This window comes from Symphodus melops, assembly GCF_947650265.1.
Source record: "Symphodus melops genome assembly, chromosome: 7".
Classification (NCBI taxonomy): Eukaryota; Metazoa; Chordata; class Actinopteri; order Labriformes; family Labridae; genus Symphodus; species Symphodus melops.
In genome coordinates this window covers 11766324-11788041 of record NC_136697.1, presented here as the reverse complement: position 1 = coordinate 11788041, position 21718 = coordinate 11766324, and the positions used below count along the sequence as shown (strand labels likewise).

The window sequence follows — 21718 nt, the reverse complement described above, 5'->3', positions numbered from 1 at the left end:
GAACATCAACCCCCTGGATATTGATTGGGGAGCCTTCATATTTGCGGTCACAAACCCCTCACTCCTCTCCAGCTCCACCCTCTTGTCTGGCTCAAAAAAAACAACATGGCTTCAACAATGATGCAGGACAACATCCTTTAAGGCAGTTTTCAAAAACAGTGGTTGACTTTGTGGTGGGCCTATAGATTATTTAAACAGTATGTGGATTAAAGACCAGAATGTTTCTGGGGGCTCAAAGTTTGTTATTTAAAAGTTACAGGTTGAACATTTCTTTTGCATTATATGGATTTTAACAAATGATAAAGTTCTTTTCTTCTGGCTATACAAATTGTTTTTACTGTGCATGACACACCTACCCAACACACTGATTGGCAGCAGTAACTTCCTAACACGTCATCAGTATTAACTTATCCTATTCATACATATTCACATGCCACTGATGAAGCAGTATAGGGGGAACTCGGGGTTGCCCCAGGATATATCCGACATGTGGATGCAGGAGCTACTGTATATTGGAATTGAACCCCTAACCTTCAGGTTAAGACACCTACACTGAACACAGCTAGCCCTCAATCAACCTTTGGAACTAAGAGAGAAAACATTTATTGATGCTGCTTGAAGAAGGCAGTAATTCTGAACCTAAGTCACATCAAATAAGCAACCTGTTCCCTGATAATGACCTGCAATTACTTTCTCTTATAAATGCAGGGTTGAGGTCCTTTTAATACTTTGAGGTTATCACTGTGATGGGAAATAATTAGAGAATAACAATGAGGAGGAATTATTGGAAGGTAATGGAGAATGATGAAAGCAGGCAAACACCATCCTCAGCATCACCATCACCATCATCCTGCTGTCTTCAAAAGTAGAATAGGCTACGTCCTGACTGTGCTTATAACCCTCATCAGGATTCACTTGCTTGCCCATCTTGCTATCTCACTGGTAAAAAAAAAAAAAAAAAAAAAAACGAGAAGAAAAGCTTTCTGTGTAGAAGCACGCGCTCATTCATCCACCAGCTCTCACTGCAGTGGAGGGAAAAATAACCGCTCACTCGCGAAATTTATTAGGAAAAAAAGAAAAACGAAGAGCAACTTTTGGGAGCACACGGGGCTATAAAATGATGATGATGCAGGAATCAACATTTTGTATTTGATCTCTGGAAGTATTTCTGAGCGCGCGGACCTCCTTTAGAATGAAGTCCTCTGCGCGCGTGCCTCCGCTGCTGCAACTTCCAGCCGAGGAGGAGCGGACAGAAGGAGCAGGGAGGCTGCAGAGGAACCGAGCCCCGAAATAAAAGTTGTTCGAGGGTGCAAATCAAGTTGAAATTGCGGTTTAAACGGAGGAGTCATTGAGAATTAATGAATTTGACCGGGTTATTGAACTGGAGTGGATTAACTCACAGCACTTGCAAGATCGAAATAGTTCAATATAGGAGAATCAGGTAGGCTGTGTTTTTTAATAGATAAAGCATTATTTACGTGCTCCATCTTTAACATTCATGCTTTGGTGCTAATTAACTCTCGAAAAAGGGGTTAGTTTACCTGTCCAAAACGCGAAGCACTATTCTCCAAAAATTGTGAATAGCCTAATATTAGCAGATTTTTTTCTCCTTCCAGTCCGGAGAGAATGAGGTGTCGCTGGGTGAAGCATGAGCTGTCAGAGGATCAGTCATAAGCGGCTGTCTCTGCTATGGGAGTTGGCGGCTCTTCGCCTCTTGATCTGCTGCTCCTTTTGCACATCATGGCACGCAGCATCCGCGGCCGGTGGAGCTGCAGCCGGACAGGGCGACGGTACACCCGGATCGCTGGGTTGGCTGCTGTCCGATAAAGGACCCTTTCAGCAGTCTTTGGAGTTCACGGAGGCTGCGGAGAGATACCAGCAGGGCTTTAGCACCAGATACAAGATCTACAGGTGAGATCGAGGCAGAGCTATATCCCATGTATATTTGTTTTTTTAAGTACCTATTGTAAGTTTTAATTGGAGTTTCGGTATCTTTAGGTTTTCATTCCCCCTAACATGCAGGTCTGGTGGATTTCAGTGATGAACACTTTGAGAGGATCTAATCAGAAAAAGCATCTGCTGTAGTGTTTACAGAGAATTCCTGCTCACTCTCAGGATTGCTCTCACAGGTATCACACCTGCAGTGAATTAGCTGCAAACTGATGAGCAAATGTGAAGAATTAGTGTGATGCAGATTGTTTCCTTGGCTCTGTCTCTCAGGCTGAGTACAGGTGAAAAGCAGCTTATTCCTTTCTTGTGTTTTTGATCCAAGTTTAAAAATAATTGTGTTTTAAATTACCCCTGCAAAAACTTATCTAATCAGTGTGTTGAAAGGCTCATCCTTCCAACGACTTTCTGAAGTGTCCCTGAGCTTCTTGAAACCTTCTGTAACACATCTAAATATGCTAGTTTGAATTTCCAGCCTCTGACCAGAAATGTTATTTATTTCTCACAAATACATTTTAAAGCTACAGATAAAAATTAATACTGTATGTTTTGAGGGGTTGGCACCTACACGTGGTCAATCAGATTTCAGCAGTGGCTATATACCACCTAAGACCCACACCTGGAACCACCTTTGATTTTGTCTAAGGTAGATGTCTGTTGATTTTTAAAATGTATCTGCATGTCTATATATTTTTCTTTGTGTGTGTGTGTTTGTGTGTTTGTGTGTGTGTGTGTGTGTGTGTGTGTGTGTGTGTGTGTGTGTGTGTGTAGATGCAAGTTTCCTCATAGGTCAATTATCAATGCACAATCTAAAGACTGCATTTCCTCAAAGTCCCAGGTGTTGCTTCTGCAGGTGTATGAATCAATGGCTCCAATGTCGGCTTTCAGAAATCTCAAGCTGTGGTTTTTATCTCTTGGTCACACATAGATTTTTTTTTAAGGCACCTGCTATCCTAGCTGTCTGACTACAGGCTTCCCAAACCTCTTCCACAATCAGTGAAAATCAATGAAAGCGACAAAGGAGCAGATAGTTTGGATTGTCTCGTGTGGCTGCCAAATGTATTAGCTAACTGACATCTCACCACTCCTGGGTCTTAAACCTTAAGGCAGTCGATCCTGCAACCTGTAAGCTTACTGCTCACCCAAAGGCATTTTGAAGGATTATTGATAGAGGGTGACTCCAAATTGGACCCACCCACAGTTAAAAAAAAATCGTATGTATTTGCCTGGTTTGCTTTCATTTCATGCAAAGATTATCAGGTAAAGCAAAAAATGTTTGAAACGAAAGGCCTTTATTCTTCGAAATATGTCATGGATTCATTTTAAACAGCCCCCACAGAGTGACAGATATTTTTCCATGAGCTTTTAAATATCCGGAGGGTCTGAACTGTTCCTCTATTAATCTGACTTCTCTAATAGCTAAAACATCACCATCAGTGACTGTCAGTCATTCAGCAGTATGTGATTATTACACTGTCTGTGTAGTTCCTTTTATGTTTCTCTCCCTCCTTGGAGATGTTTGATCAATGTTGATTTCTTATAGTGCAAATAGTAAGATATCTTCGAGTATTTCTCTGCAGTAAACTCGCCTCTGTTTGCAATGTGTGCATGCTGATGGAATAGCTGTCGGCTAAACCCTGGGCTGGATCCACACCGTCCCATCTGTCCACCAGGGACGGACTCTCACTCTGTCCCCTCGTTATGATGATTGGCTGTAATGACACACTCCACACTGTCCCAGTCCCCCAATTATTTCTCTGCCGATCATTTTTCTGATGGCAGTGATTTGATTGCCTGAGAGATGGAGAAGGAGGTGCACAGAGCAGCAGGCAGCGCTGTGGGAGAGGTACACATTAACTGAAGCTGTGAAGAGAGAGTGGCAGCAATATCTCCCTGCTGGTTTGTGAAAAGCTTGAGTTCAGCGAGAAGTGTGTCCAAAAGGCAAAAACAGATAACAAATGATGGCAGCTGAAGATGATGTGGGACTATACTGGGTTTGCATTTCAATGAGCTCTGTTTAACCTGTGCAGGAGTTTGTTTTTTTAAACAGCTTGTTAGCCAGTCAGCAAGCACAGCAACATACATTGCTGGAAGTATTGCAAAAAGGGCATGCAAATGAACTAAAATTATGCAACAACTTTGAAATCAAGGGGAAAAAAATACAATTTATCATAGCCTTGATGTAGATATTTGCAATACTGACTACCTCAAAAATTGCAAATTCCAAACATTTAAAGGGATACTTCTCTGTACTACTAGTTTGGCTTAAGTCTTGTATCATTAGAAACCTGGTAGTATTTTTAAACGGTCGTGCATCCCACCCTTGTTTTCCCCTGAGATGGGAAAATGTTTTTCGTATTTCTACTTCAAAGATTAGTAGAAAAGTATCCCTTTAAGGACACCTGAACGCCTATTGACTTCTTCTGAAAGAGCAGTCACCTTTAAAAAAAGACACTGGAAATCATTTTATTTTGAGTAGGCTACAACTGTTAATGTTGGACAGTTAGATTGTTGCCAAATCTAACATAATCTGCCTACTAGCATCCACACCGCTCTCTATTTGCTGTGATGTTTGTTATATCCATACATAAACCCCCAAAAATGCTACGCTAATATGCTTGCTAGCTGATTGCTGTTATTTTATTAATGTCAATGGTTCAACCGCAAGAGCAGCCACTGTCAGACCTCTGACAAAGAAACAACACTTTTCACTGTCTTTTAACTTACCATTCAAAGATTTACTGTACTCTCCGGGTCATAATGTTCCAACTAAAACAGTCTTGCTGCATCAGCAAGGGTGCCCACGACACATATCCAGTGAATACATGACATCCAAACACATTACATACATAAAGAATATGGATTGCTTCAAATTGACATTCACTGTTCTTAGGCTTTAATAGCCAATGAAAACTTGTGATCAAAGAAGGCTCCTGCCCCTGTTCTGTACACACAGACATGGGGTGAGTTATTCAGACACACACCATTAATTAAAAGTACAAGATATTTTCAGAATTGTATTATAATAGTGACATAATTATTTATTCCAAGATAGGCTATGAATCATGATTTATTTGGAGATAACAAAATCACTGAAAAATTAGAAACTAAGACAACCCATATACAGTAGCCAGAATCGAAACGTCCTGTGAGAATGGCAGTCTACTGAAGCTCTTTCAAACGAATTGCCAAAGATTCGACAATATGGGGTCACCCCTATTTCAATTATTGAAACATTCTGAAGCACTTAAATGATAATTGTAGTTAATTAGTTTCTTTAAGTTCAAACAACTTCCATCCTTTAATGTATTACAACTTGATAACAGCATTTGAGCTCTCCGTTCCTATGGTAACGTCAGAGAAAAAATGACAGGCAATTGTCATTCCAGAAAACATCCTAGGGCTTTACTCTGATATTACACACCTTTTAAGGAAAAGGTCACTGTTCTGTTCTTAACATTTAGGACTAAAAGCAGTTTAAAAGTCTATATTTCTAGCTGCTGCCCTTGATGTTTATTGCTTCCAAACAAATTAAGTGAGCACAGGGAAAGGAAAGGTAAAAGTGCTGAATAAAAGGTTGAAATGTCGAGCCTTTGTACCAAGAGGTAGTAGAATAAAACCAAGGTCAAGTGAAATTACCGACAAAGAGAGAAAGAGATCCAGATTGCAAGATGACTTCTTTTACTGAAACAACATCCACTTTAAAACTGCATCATTTACAGGGTTAAATAAAGTCCAGTCTCAATCAATTCAAAGGAACAAAGCACTGGCCTTTTGAACTGGGTGGAACAATTCAAGATCTATTAATGACAAATTACATCAAGCAACCTGATTAACTTTAACTAAGGTTGTTCACTCTGTGTAAAAAAATATGTGAAGGTGGTTTCACGTGGATTTCCTATACACTAGAGACTAATTATTTCAGCTGTTGCGAGAATACAACATTAAATTTTCATAATTTGTGATGTACGTTTTCATCTTAGCACGGTGCAGAATTCCCACCTTGATGTATGGTACATACATCAAGGTGGGGTACACACATTAGCTTTCAACACAGCTCTTCAAACAGCTGCCAGGGGCCTTTTACACCAACAACTAAACCAAGAGAGCAAAACTCTGTTGTTGTGTTTCCAGGGAGTTTGGTCGATGGAAGGTCAACAGCCTGGCGGTGGAGAAGAGGGACAATCTTGGAGGCAGCGGAGGCCTTGCTCTGCCCCTCGATCCCGACTTTATGCACACCATCCGGCAGCTGGGGAGGCGTCCAACCCTCCAGATGATCACTGAGAGTCTAATCAAGAAATATGGCACCCACTTCCTCCTCTCAGCCACTCTTGGAGGTACAGTAGAGTATGCAGAGCTTCAAAGCTAGCCTCATTCACATAGCTTCTGAAAAAAAAAAAAATCTTTACAGCACACGGGGCATTAATTTTACCGTCTGTTGCTTTACGAACAACAAAGCAAGTAATAATTATTTTCTGGATCAGTGTTCTCTGGCTCACAGAAAACACAATTGTTTCTGGTTTGGTGTATGAAAAACTAATTGGAGTAGGCAGAGAAAGACAGATTTAATAGCTTTGTTTGGCACACTGGCATGGTTCATAAATGAAGCTCTTCTTAACAACACTATGAGTTGAATGAAATTAGCTTCTTTTAACTGCTCTTTCTTAAAAACAAATAAACAAAGAACCAATTATGAGAGAAAGAGTCGTTTTGAAAAGTGTTGTCTTGGAAGAAAACTACAGATTTGAAGATATTTTCAAATGTTTATTCAGTCGAAAACACGATTGGCACTATACCTTACAATTCAGGTTTACTTTGAGGTTTGGTGTGCCAACAGACACGCTTAAGTTAGCCAGTAATTGACGGTAAGCATATGGCATTATTTGTATTCCAGAGTTCAGGAATAAGCTTCTTTGGAGTTTAACCATTGTTTTCAGTGTTCTGTGAGCCATCGTAGTAAAGTACCGTCCTCTACAGGGGATTCAGCAAACTGTAATATGATACGTTGATTTCTTTGTTCTTTTTTTTTTTTTCTTCTTTTTTTTTTTTGGGTTTTTATTGTTGTTCGGTTTATTTTTGGTTATTTGCCTTTATTAGAGATTTTTATATATATATAGATATAGAGTGGACAGAGTTGGAAATCAGGTAGAGAGATGGGACTGACGTGCTGGAAAGAGGCCACAGGCTGGAGTCGAACTCGGGCCGCCCACGTTGAGGACGCCATAGATGGGGACGCGTGCACTAACCACGTTGCCACCACATTGGCTTCTTTTTGAATGAGGCTCTAACTCGTTTGTGTCACCTTCAAAATTCCCTGATCTCCTGCTGTTAAAGACATTCAGACACTGTTGAAGATGTAGGCGTCAAAACATGATCCAACTGAAGCAGGTGTCTGTTGAGAGTACATTTGGATGTATGATCTTGGTTTAATTCTACCTGACAAGGTTCTCGAGCAGCCATGACAAATATGACAGCTGACTTTGAATGACTTTCCTGAAATAGTTTCATAGAGGCCAGGTGGAGGTGGATGGAAACTTCAAAGAAGCATGTATCAGTCATCATATTCTTTATTACATGTCAATGGGATTTTCAAAGATCCTAACAAACACTATGGCTTGTCTGTTTAGAGGGGCCTACGATAAGTAGGACTTTTCTTATGACTTTTCAGTTTTCTCAAATGGTATGATCAACCTTTGGTTAGCTCTGGGTTGTAAAACTGTTTGGTAAAGGAAATAATGCACCGTTTTGTATAACAGGAAACAAAACAAACTGCTCAAGGCACTTTTTTTCTAATCAAACTACAATACATTTGTTTATAGAACTAAACATGGTGTATATTGATATCTTGTAGTTGGTACTCAGCAGAAGTGCACTCTGAGAGTTTAGATTTCTGCCATAATCCAGTCTTCTGCAACACTCAAACCTGCAAGTACAAGTTGATGTATTTACAAAACGAATTCGTCTGCAGTTCGACATACTTCATTTTTTCTCACTCTTATCTCAGGGTATATTTTAATATAAGGTTTATACTTATATCAAGTGTTTTTTCTCCTCTAAATTATTTTAGTTTTTGCAAAAAATGTGTTTGGAATAGTTCCTCTCGATTTACTTATCAGAGTTCAGCACCGCATTAGCAGTAAGCAGCTGTACATTAACCTTTTAAAAATGTAGCCATGAGAAGCTTCATTTTTGATTGGAGCAGGTTGCATTTACAGGAGAGATGTATGGATCAGTGGACTTTCTCTCTCTGTCTTCTCTGATGCTGATCTGATACTGCTGTCTTGGTTTTGCAGTGTCTTATCTCTTTGTAGGAGTCGAGAGGGAATTTTTCTTTAAGAGGACTTAACATATTGCATATTACGCGTGCTCTCTCACGTTCTCTTTCTGTCACTCTCTTGCGCATGCGGTAAGTTTATGAGTAAATGAAAAATTGAATAAAAAATATATATACTAAGCAGCAATTTAATTTTAATTTAATTTACTTAGGTGTCCCATCCAGGTGTCGCCTATGTGTGGCAAACACTGCAGTAGTTTTTCTATAATTCTGCTGAGAAGACTCCTGGGCAGAGGAGATTTACTGAAAGAAAACGTGTTGAGGACTGACATTGAAGTAGTTGTCTTTGGCAAATTGTAAACTTTAGTGTTAGTAAGATAAAAAAAAAAAAACACTTTCACAACAACAGTTTTGCCAATAGAACTAAATAACATCTTTAGGGAAACAAGCAAAAACATTTTTCACAAGAAAAGATTCAGGTTTTGGTTCTTGTTGAATTGGAAGCTGTGTGAGAATTGGCATTACTGTTTACTTGTGTATTTACTGTAAGTCATTCTCCTGAATACAGTACAGAGGAGCTGTCATAGCTACAGATGTCTCCTTATTTGAAGTGACAGTCTCTAAGTGCTTAAGACAAGAAGAAGTTTGAGATAAGAGCCAGGGAGTGTATTGATAAAATGGTCTTCACATGCTATGATTCAATTCTTTTTGCTGAAGAGCACCTACTGCACTGTAAACACAATGACAACTACAAAATGCATTTAGCTTAGCCTTTTTCTATAAACAATAATCACTTGGCTTATTTAAGACTGGTTTCTTAGTTCCTGTTTTGTTAAGAGTCGACCCGATCTATTTTGATGCAAAGAGGACATGTTTCTCTGACATCATGCTCATGGGAAGCTTTAATGCTGTTATTATGTCATACTAGTGAGTTTGAGGTTGTAAATACATGTATTAATCAGACAAGTCAGTATCAATATATCCATTTTCAGAGCGTCAAAAAATTGAACAGAAAAAATCAGGAGCAGCTCCGTGACGTATTTCAAGTTAAAAGAAGATACAGGGTTAGCTATCGGACACAGTGAGACATCAGGTGAATGATGGGTCAGACTTATTTCAGCTTATGTTACCTGACAGCTATAAGTAGTTGAATGATAAAAGCTGTGGGGATATTCCAGCTGGTTATGAAAAAGGACTGCTTCTGTTGGGCAGACAGAGGTTATAAGCAAGAAGTTATCTTTTTGTTATTCTAGTGAATTGATCCTCAGCCGGTCAGGGCCTTTCTGTGATGTGTCTGCATGTTCTCCCAGTGCCTGCTTGAGTTCTCTTCACATACTCTGGCTTCTTCCCACAGGCCACAGACACGCTTGTTAGGCGAGAGGATGTGAATGGTTGTTTGTGTCTTTATGTCAGCCTTGTCCACGGCACCCCCGCCCAATGACAGCTAGGGTCTACTTTAGCCCACTGTAATCCAGTATGGTAGCTGCTGCCACTGGGTTAGTATAAGACACTCTGTACAAAGAGCTTTTGTTTACGTTTTACTTTCACAAAGACATCAGAGAGAGGTATTTGGTCAGGAAACAACTTATACTAAAGGACAGAACTATCAAACTCAAAGGAACTGAAAGCCAGACAGTAAAGTGTGTAGTAGAGATGGTAAAAAAAATCAGTGTAAAAATTCGTCTCTACTAAGATTTAGAACACAGATAACTTGAGTCAATCCTGCAGTATGTACCAATTCAAAAATATACTTTAAAGAGTGTGTTTTAGAAATTAGTATATCCTGGCTATCATGACATAGTTGACAGAGATGTCTCCTAGTGTATTAAGTATTTGTCTCCCAGATATGCAGCAATGACCTGGGATGTGATTTGTTTTTAATGTGATTTTGGCTCAATTTAATTTAGATGATCAACAAAAAAATTAGGGGACCTTGATCAATGATCTCAAGTGAGCTCTCTGGAGAGTTTAATAGACCTTGTCTGTGCCTTTTCCTCCAATCATCCAAGCCATCAGTTCCTCTACAGCACTTAAACACAGCTGCGCTTTTCTCTTCCATCTAAAAAGATACTAATGAAAGGTGATTAGCTCGGCTGAGTCAGTTCTAATGAAGCTCTCGTTTCCCCTGCCTGTCTGTCACCAGGGGAGGAGTCTTTGACAATATTTGTGGACAAGAGGAAGCTCAGCCAAGAGTCCTCGTCCTCTGGAGTCGAGGCCGGGCAAAGCAGCACAAGGAACTCAAACAGTACGGGAACAGTGACCCTGGAGGCTCTCCACCAGCTGGCTGCTTCCTACTTCACTGACAGAGAGAGCACCCTGAGACGGCTACACCACCTGCAGATCGCATCCACCGCCATACGGGTATGTTGAAATCCAGATGTAAATACAGCAGCAGCAAAATGTGTTGCTTCATGGATTCTGGTTTATTGGCCTCTGGCAGTAACACATGGAAACACCAACGCATGAAGCATTGTATTGAACCGCTTTTATGGGCTTCCATGTACATCACTGAAAATACATGAAATACTTATTCAAGATAAATATTACTATTTTCAAGTTAAAGCAAAGGTTTCCTTTTTTTGCGTCATTATGTTGACATGGAACATTACACTACATCTAGTGTAAAAAAAGCGTAACGTCCAAAAGGTTCATTTTACACTGTAAGTAACCAAAGAAGAGTTATCATAGCGAGTAGATTCCTTCTATGGACCCTTTTTTTCTTGATTGTAGATAAAAACATCTTTCCAATCTACTCTTAAATTAACTTTCTCAAAATGTACACAAATATTAAGTTTACAATCCATCTGAATGTTTAAATGTAATTTCTTCGTCTTCCATTTTGTTAGTACATGTATCAAAATTAATTATTTTATACGTTATACTTCAGTTCAATGCCTGAATTATTTTTCTTAATGCATGTTCTTCAAATTTCAACACTTGAAGAAAACATGGAATAACTCCTTTTAATCCAGCTCAGGGAATGTCTTCCCCTGATTTCTTTCATCAGCTAGGATTAAGAACAAATGCCTATTTGCAGATTTGGCCTGACACCCAGCAAACTCACCTGTGAGCTCGAGGCTGCAGGAAGACTTTCAGATCTGTCTCTCTGCATTTGGCAATTTATTACGAGAGGAAAATGTGTATCTTCTCATAAATGAGGACGATTACATTTGTATTAGACTGATAAACAAACTTGTGTTGCATTAATGGTGAGTTGGTCAAACGTGTCTTACAGTATTTAAAGCAGCAGGAAGCTGATCAGAGGTTTCAAAGACGAGCTCCCTGGTTGCTTTAAAGAGGAGAGTGGAGGAGCAGAAAGGGAGAGCAGCCGTGCGTCCTGTACTATAAAACACCAATCATCCGTTTTATCATCTGAAGTGGCTATTAGAGTGTGTGCATTAATCAGCCTGAGGGGGCAAACGTGGATGCTAAAGTGAGTAGCCACTGATGAAGACAGGTGCCCCCCTACCACACTGAGGACGTGTTCCTCTGCTTATGAATCAGCCTGATGGATTGGACAGATCATTCCATTAATTTCCAGCCAGGCTGACTTCCATTCATTCACCACTTTGCAGCGTGTGCGTGTGTGTGTGGGTGTGTGTGTGTGTGTGTGTGTGTGCGCGTGCATGCATGCTAGTGAAGCAGATTGAGCATCAGAGTAGGAGAGATGGATGAATACTACATTTCATGAAGGATGTTAAATAGCACCTGTGATATGTGTCCATTTATTGTTAAAAAACATGTTTTAGGTGTTTAGTAACAAAGGGAATCATTTTTGAGCATGAAACGTTATAAGAATTTTTTTTCTGTGTGTCAGAATTGAGAATTTTACCTCAAGGATTAACAGCTGCTGTAAATGGTATAAGCCTAGAAGCGGTTCAAAGTCTTTTGGTCTGTGAGTTGTTGATTTCTTCCCTCAGAACAGAGCAGATTATTCCGTTTGACGAAGGAAGCTTTCCTTTTTTTATATGGCTTCACTGTGACTCATCACGTTCATAAGTCATTTGACGCACAAAGGAAAACCTTTGCATATTCTTCTGACCTTCAGTTTGTATTATGGAAGTAAAATGTGTAATGTTATAGCGATGTGCCTCTTCTGCACATAGTGATGCCTCTTCACCTTTCTTTTTCTGTTTTTTCAGCATAATGAAATGGGAAAAAAAATCATTCACCTCTTATCCTTACAGGTGACAGAAACCAGAACCGGGCCGCTTGGATGCAGCAACTACGACAACCTGGACACAGTCAGCTCCGTACTAGTTCACAGTCCAGAAAACAAGGTCCATGTACAAGGTAGCTACCCCTCCCAGATCATGCTGGTGATATAAGTGATCCTTGTTGTCTCTACCATTATTCAGTTTGTCCTAACAAGCTCTTTCTGAAAAGCGTTTTTGGGGGAGATGTGTAAAAAAAAATAAAAATCAATGAAACATAAGTCAGCTTTAGACATGCTGTTTTGTGAATTTCACAACCCAAGGCCAGAACCAGAGAAACACCCCCCCCCCCCCCCCCCCACACCCTTTTTTAGTCTTTTTGGTAAGCTTAGCGAAGCCCCGGGGTGTAGTGACGTCAATCGTTTTCTAAGACTCTTAGCAGGAAACCAAATAAGCACATACTCTTCTTCACTTTCGTCCTCTCTTTATGTTTAATGGATGTCTGGCATTATGTTGTATTTCCTTATTACATCAGTGAAATCCATTAAAAAAAAAGCCTGTTGGTATTTTTTTCTTTCCTTCTTAACTACCTCACGTTTCACTCCAACCAGAGCCCATTGTTTATGACTATAGGCACATTTAAGGGGGCCACAGATCTGTTTTATTCATGAAATATATACCAACACAATTAGTGTGGTTGTGTTTTTTTAAAGCTGCATACAATGTATGTTTGAGTCAATATTGAATTTGTCTTTTGAAAGGGAAGTCTTCCCTTTAATAACTTGCACAACACTTTGAAATTTAGGAAGAAATAATGGAGGAACTTATTGGTAAGCCTGGGGAGGATGACAGAAACCTTAATGGTCAGCTCCTAAATGACTCTAATTGGAGGATTCTTTGTGTTTTATTTAGAATTAGTTAAAATGGCGGGGGAAACATCTATATTTTCTTTCTTTATTCGTCTGTGCTTTTTGATTAATTTTGCGACTATTGTTGTTAATAGGACAGTCTTTTGTCTTTTCAGAAAGAAGCAGCATGTGTATCAGAGTGTATTTCCCTCAGCTTTCCTTATCATTTTACTGTTAATTAAGCTACATTTTTTTGGTATTTGAATCCCTTTGTTTCTTCCCCCCTTTATCCAATATGTTTCACATTTTTCTGAATAGACCAATGTATAGGTCTATTTGAACCAACATGTGTCAGCTGGATTTGTCAGATGCGTCCATTCAGCAGCTGGCTCAGTCAATCAAGAAGGATTAGTTTTTTTCAAGTTCATTTGAAGTATTAACTCCCTTCTACTTACCTATAAAGTCCTTAATAAAGTATAAGTCTGTCTGTTTTCATCAATATCTGCCGTTTAGTTGTTGACCGTGGGTATTTTTTTCCCTTCCCTTAGCACCTTCTCACTGTTATGTACGGATTGTACGGATTTGAATAATGCCACCAATCAGTGGAGTTCTATTGGAGGGATGATGTAGATAAATGCTGGCCACATGGACATACTTCTTAGAAATCCTTCAATAATAATAATGTGACTTAAAATCCTTTTTTTGGGAAGCACTTCTTAAGCTCCTTATCAAATATGAAAGGAATAAAGCACATTACAATAAAAGAGAGAGAGCAAACACTGTAAAGGCACTATGCATTTGGGATATACTCATTTAGCTGGCTAAACAGTGAAATATTGTTACAGCTTGTCACGACAGGAACTACTATTCGATTAAAACAATTATTGATATTTGTATTGATTCAGGCCCTTATGTCTAGTCAAATGTGATGTAAGCTGTAACACAGTCACCCTCCACATCCAGGGCTTTAGCTCTGTAATTTTGATTTGCTACCTGGATGAGAACCACAGCACTGGACAAATTGCGTCTCTTAGTGCAGAGCAGCTTGGGAGTATTTTGATCTAGAAAGGCTCTGTCAAGTTGAACTAAGTCAAGATAACTAGTAATGCGTAAGGAGGACTGAAGGCTGGTGGTGCCAGGACTGCTTACGTTCGGCACACTCTGCAAACCAATTTGACATTTTGTGCCTACAGATGCTGTGATCCTGTGTTTACTCATGTTGAAAAATATGTGTTTAAACCCAGATTAGAATTCAGACCAGTCAACTAATCAACATCGAAATTAGTTGGTGGAAACAGCCCTGCTATGCATGAGGTATTTAAGTTCCTCTACAAAAAAACACATAGCAAATGTTGGATACGATTGAAATAATAAAAGACTGGGAAAAAAAGTTAAATTATAAGTAAAAAGTGAAGAAATGTGGAAAGGATACCAAAATATTATAAAACTAAAAGCCAGCTTATTAAAGTCATTTTTTCAAAGGGATTTAATAGTCAAATCTTGTGCTGCAGCCTTTTTTCTTCTGAAAGGCTGCTCCACAGAACAGATGCTGGAAACAAGTTTAGTTTAGAGTCTGGACTTTGTATCAAAGGAATCTCAAGCTTCATAAACAGTTAAAAGGCTGCTGCTTTAGCACATGTGAGGCCTCTCTGTGCATTAAATGCAATCAGTTCAGTCTTCCAAATCCATTTTGTTTTTAAAACAGGATTGAGTCAAGTTTACAGACATGAAAAATTCTTCATGCAAGAGGAAATGTGTCATTTCATATAGTTTGTTTTTGTTGTTACGTCAGCTTTATATTCACCATGTCTTTCCCCCTCCACAGGGCTGCAGGTCATCCTGCCGGGTTACCTGCAGAGCCGCTTCGTTCAGGCAGCTCTCGACTACATCGGCTGTAAATCGGAGGGTCGGTTTGTGTGTCAGGGTAGCGACTGCTGGTGTGAGTGCAGCGTGGACTATCCTCAGTGTAACTGTCCTCACGCTGATTTAGACACTCTCCAAAACAACCTGCTGCGTATCACAGACTCCTGGAGACTGAACAACCAAGAGTTTGAGCAATCAGGTGAGTCAGGGGCTTTAATTCAACGTGAACCTCCAAAAGTGGACTTGAAAATGTCAGCCTTAAAAGTGCCTTTCAAAAAACCTACAGGTGGAACATTGTCCTTTAAAAATCTCTCAGAATACTGGCTGTCAGGATTGTACTTCTATAAAAAAAAAACAGATATGAGGGTGAACATGAACATGTGTCTTTGTTCTAAATGCATTCCTGGCTGTCAAACTTTGCACAGCTGCGTGATGAAGAATCAGGAGAACTGTCAATCAAAGTGTCATGATGGTTCAGATGTTCTTTGTGTGCTCAGGGCTGCAGTGGGAGAAAAAACAGACTCTTTAAGAAGTCCAACAAATAGCTTTGAAGAACCACATACCAGAGGTGGAATGAGAAGCAAAGTTTGGCAGGTTATAAATAAATTGCTAATGGATTTTTTTTTCTTTGCTCAAGAATTGGATGAGTAAATTTAAAGCATTAAATGCATTTAAAGTTAGACCTTGGGATTCTTTGTTTGTTGACTTCATATAAAAGGTTCAGTATTAAACTGATCAAGAACAGAACTCCATGTGAACTTAAAAAAAATAAATCATTGACATAAAAAACTGGTCTAATGTCAGGATCTGTGGTGTTTTTTTCTTTACCGCTGAACAGGACTATGCTCGCTTTAACTGGGTTGGGACAAAGTAACAATAAGGCGATATGTATCTACATCATATCCTTTTAATGTACAGTATCGTATAGTAGTGGATCCGATCATGCAGGAACAACCTGTATGGATTGAATCTAGTTTTTGCTGACTTTTACAGCGTGTGTGTGTCTCAAAGACACTGTGACTTTGTTCGTCATGTTTCTGTGTGGACACAGTTATGTGTGTCAGTGATGGTGCTAACAGTCAGCACTGCATGTACGGGCTTGAAGAAAAGAGATCAGGCTGTCTCTCTCCTGTGTTTTCTGTCAGGCTCTTGTGCATCTTAATTAAACACCAAAAGGACTACAAGCACCAGTATCTGTGTCTCAGGGCAGTCCAGATAAATAGCGAGCAGATTAAGAGCGCTGCAAACAAAATCTAGCAATGTCCTGTTTGTAAGGCGCTTTAAATACTAAACACTGTACTTTCTGTAATTTCTCTCAGTTTTAAGCTCTTAAAAATAGTCCACAAATAAATAACCAAGTATAAAGGGAGAGTCCTACTGGCCTAAAAACATTTTATTGCCTTTAGTTGTGAGACAGTACTGTTGAACCCATAAACATATGATTCAATTGCAGAAAAGATTAGTAGCCTGAGTATTTCCCAATGTCGGATCGATAAAGTACAAATTCAAATGGTTTCATTTGGCATAATTTAAAGTGAAAAAAATGCTTTTCAGAGCAAAAGTCCAAGTAACCACAATATAAGGACCACAAAACAATAAACTAATACATTTAGAAGATCATAATGAAGAGCACCTTTCACAAAAACCTCTGAGGTGAGTTTCATGTGTGTGTTTATTTTTAGCTCTTACGTCAAGCCTGTTGAATCACATTATAAAGAGTGCACAGCTATCATGTGTGAAACTAATTATATATTGTATTTCAGCAATGTGGAAAGCACATGTATCAAAAGGTTTCCTGCTGCTCTCACAAAGTCTGGGAACTTTTGAGAGACGTTGCTATTTTTAATGTTTGACACACAACATTACAGCTAGCTCGAGCTAAACGCCTCACTTTCAGATTGTTGGAGGCAGGAACAAAAATTTAGCTTTCAGTGTCACTCTAGCTAATTGCTGCTTTGAAGGTGCATGTACAGTGCTGTATGTTTGGGAAAAACAGATGATTAACATAAATCATAGCATAGCAATATGACCAGCAACTGAGACACACAATCCTCAGTCCAAAAGGAAAAACAAACTAACAAAACCTGCTCTTTTGGCATGGAGCAGCTGTTATCCCTCCTCTTGAGCTGTTTGCTTTTTCTGGGACAAACAATGAGTAGACAGTTGTTGTATTTTTTGTTCCTGTTGTTACCCTGAGGCTCGTAGCCACAGGCAGTTTTTATTCATTCATTCTTTTTTTCGTCCCACCAGAAGAGTTTCAGAGCTTTGTTGGGAAACTGCCAACCCATTACGCCGTTAACACATCTGTCGTGGAACACTTGTGGAGGGTGGACCCCAGCTTGTCCCAGCGCTACAGGCAGCTGGAGACGAGCAGCGACCAGCTTCTCGCCAAAGCCCGCCGCACAGCTAACAAGCTCTTCAGCCTTAGCAAGAGGTGTCGAAAACAGCCCAAAGTCGTCCTGAAGAGGCCGAGGTAAGAGGGGAGACGGGGACAAGAGGGAGGAATATTTATACTGCAGCCTGTGAATGCAAGGTGCTCCCAAAAAAAAAACCGTATAATTATGAAACAGATTTATGTGCCAGGCGCTGGGAGAAAGCAGCCGAGCGAGGCGGTGGTTATTAGAAGGCACTTGAGGAGGAGGAGATGTGGAGTGAGGTGAAAAGTGCTGACAGGAGCAGAGCTGCTTCTCTGTTCGAGACAAACGAGACCATGTTCGGCCAAACATAGTCGTTTCACTGTCTGCAGATTTAAAGGGCATTACAATCAATCCAGTATCCTTAATTCCTCATAAAATAATCCATTTATTTTAACACAATCACATCCAGGAGTTTAAAGAGCGAAGGCCACTAATGCATCTCTTTCCTTTTTCTGTTACAGCTGCTGTTTCAGAGTCACTCCCAGCTGCATGCTAGATTTCAGCAATCTTTAAGAGACCTCCGTGGTCATAACTTCCCTCAGATTAATGCCTCTCTAATGCACACTCCATGTTGATAGCTATTTCTGGCAGGGAAATTAACAAAATGACACAATCCATCAGCTCAGGAGTCAAAGGCATGCAAGACCTCCTAAGTCCAAAATCCAATTCCATGTCTTTATCACACCCCTTCCACTTATAAAGAAAGATCCAGTCGTAGTGCCGGGTCACAGAGTAACACAGATTTTTGTGAACATTTTAAAAAAAGATGTCTGTTTTTTTTAAATATGCTCTTTTTTAAATTGAAACTGAATCTTGAAAGCAATGTTGCTATGTAATGTAAGCTGAAGAGTGTGTGTGTGTGTGTGTGTGCGCGCGCGCACTGTGTCATAGGCATCCATCTGCTCCACAGCGGCAGCAGAGGGATTTCGATAGATTAAAATGTTCATTTTGATCAGATTTCGCTTCTCTATCTCCTGCTTTGTTTGGCTAAAATTGTTTCCTCATATCATAAATACACTTTGTATTTATGACAGACAGGATTAATCTTCTTGGACAAAACATTTCCATGACTGCATAATCACAAAAACACAACAAAGACTCAAAAAAGAAAAACAAGATCAGGATCCATATAACTATGGTCCCAAAAAACTTGCTACTCCCTGATACAGATTCTAGTGACTTTATTAACAGTACTAAAACAATACTATAAATATTATCGGACATATATGGCTTTAATTTTAATATCTTTAAAATTAAACTCTCTGCTAATTCACAGTTATTATTTGTAACTCACACAATGTTGACTTCTTGGGAAGCTTATTTTTGCTTTGACTGAGGTTCACTACATATTTAGAACAAATAAACAAGATGATGTGTACGCCCCAAATTCCAGCAAAAATGTCCTAATTATATTCTGATGTTTGAATACCTGATGTGACAGTAACAACACTCGAAAAGTTGTTTTGTGTAGAGCCAGTTATTCTGGCATAAATGATGTAGAAGCCATCTGTGACTCAAATGTGCCCTAAACACGGCTACAGAGGGATTTACTGTGTTCAGGTTTTAAATGGTGCTTCAAGGTAGTTTCTATTGAGGTTTAATTTACCGGTAAGTCCCGTCGAGGTAGCTCTGGACACTTTTAATAACGTGAAAAACAGATGCTGAGTGTGCTAGTTTGAGTTTGAGCTTGATATCATGTTTGAACCTTCTAAAATACATTTATTATTATTGAAAGTTATATAAGCTATGTTGGTGCTGTATAGTCTAGCGGTTACGTCATGCACCCCATGACTGGAGGCCGTGGTCCTCGCCACTGTGGCTGCGGGTTCAAATCCGAGCCCTCTGGTGAGTGTCATTCACCTCTATCTCCTCCTTTAATTTCCATCTTCAGCCATCCTGTCCACTAAAGGCGAAGAAGGCCCAAAAATATAACTTGAAAATAAAATAAAAAATTTGAATAGAACGTTGAAGCGAGTGATGCACTGTCAAACAGTGTAGAGGAATCATGTTCTCATCAAAAACATGGGACAGAAGTTAAAAAAATAAACTATTGTCCAGATAAATAGAATCAAAGTTCCCTTTGTGTATATAAGAAACGCATTAAGCATATTTGTCATTGACTTCTATGAGATGTTAGACTGTATCCAGGCCACTACACAATGTTGGTTTCAATAACATTAACAAACAGAGCCGTATTTGAATAAAACCTCTAACACTTTTGTTCTTTTCCCTCAGGCCTCTGCCCTCCTGGCTGAGCTACGCGCTCTCCATCTTATACTGTAGTGAGAACAACCAGGTGGGTGTGTTCAGTGACGAGAGCCGCAGCTGCTCCTGCCCCTACAACCACCCGCCCTGCCAGGCTCTAATCCCCTGCTCTGTGGGTGATGGTCCCCGCTGTGCCTCCTGCTCCACAGAAAACCGAACACGATGCTCCAGCTGCAACCCCGGCTTCACGCTGACCCAGGGAGCCTGCCGGCCTGCCGTGCCCGACCCAACAGACCCTTACCTGGGCTTGGAGAGCGACCGAGACTTGCAGGATCTGGAGCTGCGCTATCTGCTACAGCGGCGTGATCCTCGCATCACTCTGCATGCTGTGTTTGTGAGCAACGACGTGCGTGTTAACACTTGGTTTGACCCGTCCTGGAGGAAAAGAATGTTGCTCACCCTCAAGAGCAACAGGGTAAAGTCTAACCGTGTTCATATGCTGCTCGGACTAGCCCTGCAGTTCTGCCTCACTAGAAACAGCACGCTTGAGCCGGCAATGTCTCTGTTTGTGAATCCCTTTGGGGGCAGCCATTCAGAAAGCTGGACCATGCCTATTGGTCAGCACGGATATCCAGACTGGGAGCGGACCAAGCTGGATATCCCTTTGGACTGCTATAACTGGACGTTGACTTTGGGAAACAGATGGAAGAGCTTTTTTGAGACCGTTCATTTCTACCTGCGGAGTCGTATCAGAGACTCTGTGGGAGTAACGGGAGGAAACAAGAACGTGACTGTGTTCTACGAACCTCTGGAGGCAACAGAACCAGCCAGCAACATCGGTTACATGAAAGTAAACAGCATGCAGCTGTTTGGATACAGCGTGCACTTTGACCCAGAGGCCATCCAGGACCTGATTCTGCAGATAGACTACCCATACACTCAGGGATCACAGGACTCGGCGTTGCTGCAGCTAGTGGAGCTGCGTTACAGAGTTAACCGCCTCTCGCCTCCGGGGGCCCCGCACGTGGATCTGTTCGCCTGTCTACTCCGCCACAGACTCAAACTGTCGAGTCAAGATGTGAGCAGGATACTCACTGCCCTGCAGGCTTTCAGTACCAGACAACCAAACCATGTCGAGTATGAGGCTAATAAACTGTGCAGCTAATGGACTCCGTTTGATGTTTTGTACTATTTCCTCACCACAGATAGGCCTGTATCTTTTGTCAGCTGGATCCATTTGTGTCAAGTGTGTGGTATGTTGTTCAAAGCTTTCTTGTACACTATGTGCAATTAAATTAGATGTTTTTATCATTCCAGTGTATTTTTATGGATTAAAGTTCTTTTTAACGCGAGGATATGACCGCTTTGTGACTAAACAGGCATTGAGCAAAGTTAAACCTTGATTGATCAGGGGCTAAAACACAATGTTCTGAAATTGGGTGATAGTTTAAGTTGAATATCATGTTTGGACCTGCTAAAATTAGCACACAAAAAAAAACATTTTAGCTCGCAGTCAGGTTAGCCTGGATCAGAGGGTGGAAGTGGATGAATGTGATGATAGTTAATAAATTAAATACATTTATTATTTAAGTAAATTATAAAAACCGATGTACCTCAAAGTAAGAATGGCTTCCTTCACTCAGCAGAAGCACCATCAGGCAAAAAAACTATGTTATCAGGGTTGGATTTGGTTGAAAGTGCCTTTACAGCAACCCCAAAATTGTCCATTATTTTATTTAATTGTCAATAAGTCAAACCATTAAAAATCTGAAGATCACCTTCTCCAAATGCCTTCTCTCAAATCTAAACCAGAGACAAGTATCTTTTAAACAATCTTATTTAAAATAGCCAAATCTGTTAGTCTTCCTTGGCAGAAAATATTGGATCCTGTCCGATTTAAATCAAACGTGAGCATGCATCAACATACCCTCACAGCCTTTCAATTTATCTCTTCATTTGGCTTCAGAATGTGCGTGTGTGGGCTGTGTTGTTTTTGCCCATCTGGAGCCT

General features: G+C 40.1%; 1 protein-coding gene across 1 annotated transcript; it reads left to right on the top strand.

The window, feature by feature from the left end:
* Positions 1-879: 879 nt before the first annotated feature.
* On the top strand, positions 880-21019 carry LOC306826938 (BMP/retinoic acid-inducible neural-specific protein 3-like). The gene is made up of 8 exons (XM_079348515.1): positions 880-1441; positions 1617-1911; positions 6082-6284; positions 10365-10582; positions 12409-12514; positions 15049-15285; positions 17337-17559; positions 19739-21019. Exons 2-8 carry the CDS (start codon positions 1649-1651, stop codon positions 20871-20873), a joined length of 2385 nt encoding a protein of 794 aa, XP_079204641.1. The 5' UTR covers positions 880-1441; positions 1617-1648; the 3' UTR covers positions 20874-21019.
* The last annotated feature ends 699 nt before the right edge of the window (positions 21020-21718 follow it).